This window comes from Lathyrus oleraceus, chromosome 4 (assembly GCF_024323335.1).
Source record: "Lathyrus oleraceus cultivar Zhongwan6 chromosome 4, CAAS_Psat_ZW6_1.0, whole genome shotgun sequence".
NCBI classification, from domain to species: domain Eukaryota; kingdom Viridiplantae; phylum Streptophyta; class Magnoliopsida; order Fabales; family Fabaceae; genus Lathyrus; species Lathyrus oleraceus.
This window is the reverse complement of record NC_066582.1, coordinates 376,946,687-376,952,599: the sequence shown is the minus strand read 5'-3', so window position 1 is coordinate 376,952,599 and position 5,913 is coordinate 376,946,687. Positions and strand designations below refer to the sequence as shown.

General features: G+C 34.0%; 1 protein-coding gene across 1 annotated transcript; it reads left to right on the top strand.

The window, feature by feature from the left end:
* Positions 1–305: 305 nt before the first annotated feature.
* Positions 306–4,605, top strand: LOC127075533 (SUN domain-containing protein 2). Its single transcript, XM_051016995.1, has 2 exons — positions 306–1,613; positions 4,085–4,605. The coding sequence occupies exons 1-2, from the start codon at positions 525–527 to the stop codon at positions 4,388–4,390; spliced, it is 1,395 nt and encodes a 464-aa protein (XP_050872952.1). The 5' UTR covers positions 306–524; the 3' UTR covers positions 4,391–4,605.
* The last annotated feature ends 1,308 nt before the right edge of the window (positions 4,606–5,913 follow it).

Sequence of the window (5,913 nt, the reverse complement as noted above, 5' to 3'; positions counted from 1 at the left end):
ACATAATTAGTGACAATTTAAGAGGAACCAAAGTATGAATGTAAATTTTTAGAAAGATTATTTTTTTAAAATTAAAAATAAAATATGAGATATTTATGATAAGCACAAACATATTTAAATCTTATCATTATTCGAACAAATGGGAGGGGTCAGATCAAATCTAAAGCGTGCGAGGTAAAATTCTTCCGTTGGTTCGGTGTAGCCCAACAAGTTCCAGCCCATTTCACATCCTTTCGCATTTCCCAAACACACGCGCTGACCAGTCGCGTCTCTATCCACTTCAAATTTCTCCCTCACTTCTCAATCAATTTAATTTCACTACTACGCTCCCAAAATTATTGAAAAAAAGAAAAAAGAAAAAAAGAAAAACCTGAACAAATCTTTCAAATCCTTCTTCTTCAGATCTAAAGATAACAGTGAATAAAACACCCTCTTTGATTCTGTTTCTAATTCTTCTTTCATTCGCAGCATTTTCATTTTCCCCTAATTTTTCCCCCAATTGAAACCGGTTATTGGAAATCCCGATGTCGGCTTCCACCGTGTCAATCACGGCGGCGAACCCGGGGACGCGTCGACGACCTGTGGTCATCACCGAGAAGAAAACCACCAGTAATATCGAACTCCTCGCTAACGACGTCACGGCTTCTCCAAATGCCATCGCTTCTGCCACCGGTGACGGCAAGACTCCGTCTACCCTCGGTAACGGTCGAGACTTGAGCCATCACTCGATCCGCGGCGAGGCTGTTCTTTCCAAGGATTTGACGCCAGCATCAAAGAGGATTACTGGCGGGGATTCTGCTGCCGTTACGCCGCGGCGGTTGCGGAAGACCGTTGGAAAATCCGACAAACAGCGGTGGGTTACCGTGGCCAGGATCTTTGCGAAGAATTTTGTGCTATTGGCGATGCTTGCTGGTTTGGTTCAGTTGATTAGGTGGTTTGCGTTGAAATCCGGTGAAGGAGTTGTCGGTGGGTACACTGGGTTGTCGGAATATGAGGACCGGATTTCGGAAATGGAGGGTTTGTTAAAGAAGACGACGAAGATGATTCAGGTACAGGTGGATGTGGTGGATACGAAGGTTGGAGGGTTAAGGAAGGAAATGGATGCGAAAATTGAGCAACAAGGTGCATTCTTGGAGAATGAGTTGAAGAAATTGGTGACAAAGAGTGAGAAATTGGAGAGATATTTGGATGAGTTGAAAGTAGAGGATTTGTTAACAAAGGAGGAGTTTGAGAAATTTGTTGAGGGTTTGAGCAAGGGGAAGGGGAATAGTTATGAAGGTGCTGGTTTGGATGAGATAAGGGAATATGCAAGAGGTGTGGTTGAGACGGAGATTGAGAAGCATGCTGCAGATGGGCTTGGGAGAGTGGATTATGCCCTTGCAAACGGTGGAGCCGCAGTTGTGAGGCATTCGGATCCCTATGATATGCGGAGGGGAAAACTGTTCTCGTTGTCTCCTGGAAATGGTGTTCATCCCAATGCTGATAAGATGTTGAAGCCGAGTTTTGGGGAGCCCGGACAGTGTTTTCCGTTGAAAGGCAGCAGCGGGTTTGTTCAGATTAAGTTGCGAGCTGAAATTATTCCTGAGGCTATTACCTTGGAACATGTAGCAAAGGTGATGCGTTGCATATTCTCTTTAACTATAAACAGTTTTAACTCTCTTGTCTTGCCATGATTCCAATGAGTTAGTAGTATAATCTTTGACTTGCTGTTAATGTTTTTGTACTTCATTGTTTATGAAAATTTGGAGTGGTTGAGACGGTGTTATGAGGAATTTGATGACTCACATGCATATATATACTTACTTGCATTCTCATTATGATAAACATGGTTTGAGAATCTGCATGATGTGACTGGTTTATCCATCCATGCCTTTGGGTAAATTATGATGGTAGGAGAAACAATTAAAAGGCTCTGTTATATGTGAAAGTATGAAGTTTACTGTATTTATCTTCTTATTATTCAAACATGGCAATGATTCTGTGGTCTTTTCTTAATATACTTTTATTGTGTGTTAATGATATTGTACTATATATCATTGAGTCTCCAAAACCTTTCTTGAATCTTCAGTCTTATATATTTGTCTAATTGGTTTTCATTTTTCATTACCATTTCTTTATGTGTATCCTGTTAATTTAATTTTTGTAGTCACGTGTCTTATATGATATTGTGCTCTGTGTTTGAGGATATATGTGTTAATCAAAAAGACCAATAAATTCTCTCATAAGGAGAGAGCACAATACGGACAACAGAGATTAAAGTCCGTTTGATAATTCATATTGACACTAGAAATAAAATAATTTGAAGGACTTTGTTTCACATTGAAAGAATTTAGCTCATGTAGTTTGAACTTTTGACTTCTGATTAAGAAAACAAATAATTGCTTTTGTATAACATATTAACATGGTGGTTCAACCCATTCCCACTGATATACCAATATGAATCAACAAAGAAGTCATTGTTAAAGTTAATATTTGCTTCTAGTTAAAAAAGCTCAATATACTATGTACATCTTATTGTGCTGTACATATTTTCTTTCTGTCCATTTATGTTATTATGTTATGATTGGGATATGCTCAATGTTGTTATCATTATGTTTTTCAAGAGACTTCACTAATTACTGTTCTAGTTCTAGATTGTAAATGAGGAGTTTCGCCTTAGACAGGGTTAATTGGGATGAATTTCACAATGTTAGTTTTTGGAAGTCCTATGTTTTGATGCAATACCATACCTATTGCTGAGACGGTTGGCATATGTGAAGTATGCATCTGTTACTGTCAACTGTATGATTTAGATGCCTTTAGATTTTTGGTGTATTAGATGCCTTTAGATTTTTGGTGTATTCTGTCATATTTGGTGAGTTGCGTGGGTTTTTATGGCTTATTTTCTATCAAACCTGCAGTTTTTGTTGTCACTCCTAATTGCTCCACAGCTAGTCTATTTAAGTTTGCAACTTTCTTTGGAGAGGGCTATTCTCTACTGTAATGCTGAATACAATGGGGTTTTAATAGTAATTTTTTATGTGTTTGGATACATTTAAAAAAATATATTTATTTAACAATAATAGCATGCCTCGTCTATATCATAGAAGTTTCAAAAGTAACACTCATTATACAATGAGTTCAGTACACTATCTCATTTTTTTGTAACTATTATTGTTGCATTCCCTTGAGTATTATGTATCAGATAGGAAACCCATACCTATGTGCTTACATCAACAGTCCAAAGTAAATCTGATTGATTCATAAATTTTCTTGGGGGGCCCCAAAATTTTGAAACAATCCTGTGGGTTATTGAAATATTGGTAGAGCTGGTTGCCTTGTTGCTGTGGCAGGGTTAGTGTCTTGGTTTTGATTGGATTCAACATTTCCCTGGATTCTTCTTAATGGCGTTGAAGCCCTTTGCTTATATAATATTCTCTACGTTTATTTTTCTAGATATTGTTGTAATTGATCACACCATTGTCGTAGTTTAAACCATTACAAATCACATTTTGCTTCATGCACTGATAGTAGTTCCCTTTATGTTTGTGTTGATGTATGATTGAAGTACTTTACTGTCTTCCATAACAGAACTTCTTTTGGGCAGTTTGAGAAGTTGAAAAAAAACATAGTTTCTGTGTATATTTTGTTAGAAAGTCATTTTATGGATTGTGAATATTTTTGGCTTATGTGACACATGTGGTTTTCTTGTACATGAACCCCTGAGCTCCCCATTATTTATATTATTTAAAATTGGTTACATGTAAACTTTAACTGTTTTTCTGATGAAATCTCATGCTTTTACTCGTGTTTAGACTATATCTTCTGCCAGAACTCTACTGATTTCCTGTGTAATTTATGCAGAATCTTTTTAGTCGGCTGATCTTGTGCTCTGGTTGTCACAATTATTTATACTATTATCATTTAACAATTATATTTATAGGGTTATACACTGCATGACTTGTCTTTGTTGAGGGTTCTTTTATGTTCGTATAGTTTTTTTTTTCTAATCTTGATGTAAAGTGTTTATGCTTTTCTATTTAGTCAGTCAGTCATTCTTTCTTTGAATATTGTTACTTGTACTGATATACTTTTTCTTCAACAGAGTGTTGCATATGATAGATCTAGTGCTCCTAAGGACTGTAGGATCTCTGGTTGGCTGCAGGGGCGAAATACTGATTCTCTAATTGATACTGAAAAGATGTTTCTTCTGGCAGAGTTTACATATGATCTTGAGAAGAGCAATGCTCAAACTTTTAATGTGTTGAGTTCAGCAGGTTCTGGAGTTATTGACACAATAAGGTTTGATTTCACGTCAAATCATGGAAGTCCTTCACACACCTGTATATATCGCTTGAGAGTTCACGGTCACGAATCTGACTCAGTTTCTATGATGGCAATTGAGTCATAAATGTATCATTTGTTTGTTTGAAAGTAATTCATCTGTGTAATTGTTCAGTATTATTTGTTTAGATGTAGGTAGGAATCCATGGACTAAATATACTAGATGCAGTCAGTAATGTCGTTGTTTGTGTATTTAACTTCTTATTGCTGCTTCAAATGGATTATGTATTTAGTGTATGATTTCTGAATTAGGAAGATGATAGATTTCACACTTTTGGGTTACACAGTTTTGCTAATTTCTCTTCTTTATTGATTTTATTAGAATTAAACTATATTTTTAGTCCTTATAGATCTTTTGTTTAAGTAGTATAATCTTTCATTTTGTGATTTCAGGAATATAATAAGAGAAAATTTATAGGATTAAATGTATAACAAATTATACAGTAATAAATTGATTATCTTAAACCATTTTTCTAGTGAACAATCACCCAAAACCATTATGCCACATGTTGAGGGCTCTGCATTGATGATGGCATATAGTCAATGACATTGATTAATGAATGAAGGATTGGAATTAGTGGATGATGGGAAATACGAAAGAGAAGGCAAAAGACGATTTCCATAGACGATCTATTTCCCACCTTGTGATCAAGTCATTGACTTCAATTGCATAATTCTTTTTATTAATCAATACACAACTACAATTATTATTCTATGTAACAGGAGTACATGCTTATTCAGGGTTGGAATGGGTGGAAGTTTTTCCAAATAACCATTTCCGAACACTTAATACCAATATATCCATCTCTCAAATGCTTATTCAGGGTTGGAATGGGTGGAAGTTTTTCCAAATAACCATTTTCCGAACACTTAATACCAATATATCCATCTCTCAATTATAATTTTCAATATATTACTCTCTCTGTCTCATATTTGAACAATTCACATAGTGATTGGATAAAATGAAAATTAATAAATAGGGATATGATAGTAAAAAAATAATAATAAATATTACATTGATATTATAAAAGAAACAATTATTTTAAGACAAAAAAAAGGATAAATAAAATACTTTTATAAGACATAGTGAATAATATTTTAAAGAAAATGGGTTAGTTAGAGCAATTTGCGTTTGTCCCTATATTTAAATATATTCAAATAGAGGGTGCTGACATTTTATATTACTTTTTTGTTTTTTATATATAGATTTTATGTTTTTTTTTTATTTATCTGTAGCGTTTTGTGTACGGAAATAAAATTTAGAAAAATTCGCAGGCAATGTAAAATTTTATAATTTTTTTTTAGAAAACATAAATAAAATTAACAAAATAATTATACTATCTTCCATTTTAAACCAATATAATCATTTAACTATATTGATATTAAGTGTTGAAAAAATGGTTATTTGAAAAATAATAGAATGAGTGTCTCATTTAATATAATTATTTTGTCAAAGAAAGTACTACATTTTTTAGAAAATGTTAAAACTCTAAAAGATGTTTATGAGACTTTTTTTTACCATGCTACTCCATATTTGAAATTTTAATTCCAAACTACCATAATTTTAAAAAAAAATTCTAGAATGTCCTA

Coding starts and splice junctions, on each gene's coding strand:
- LOC127075533 (XM_051016995.1), top strand. CDS start 525: ATGTCGGCTTCCACCGTGTCAATCACGGCGGCGAACCCGGGGACGCGT. Junction 1,614..4,084: donor CCTTGGAACATGTAGCAAAG/GTGATGCGTTGC, acceptor TTTCTTCAACAG/AGTGTTGCATATGATAGATC.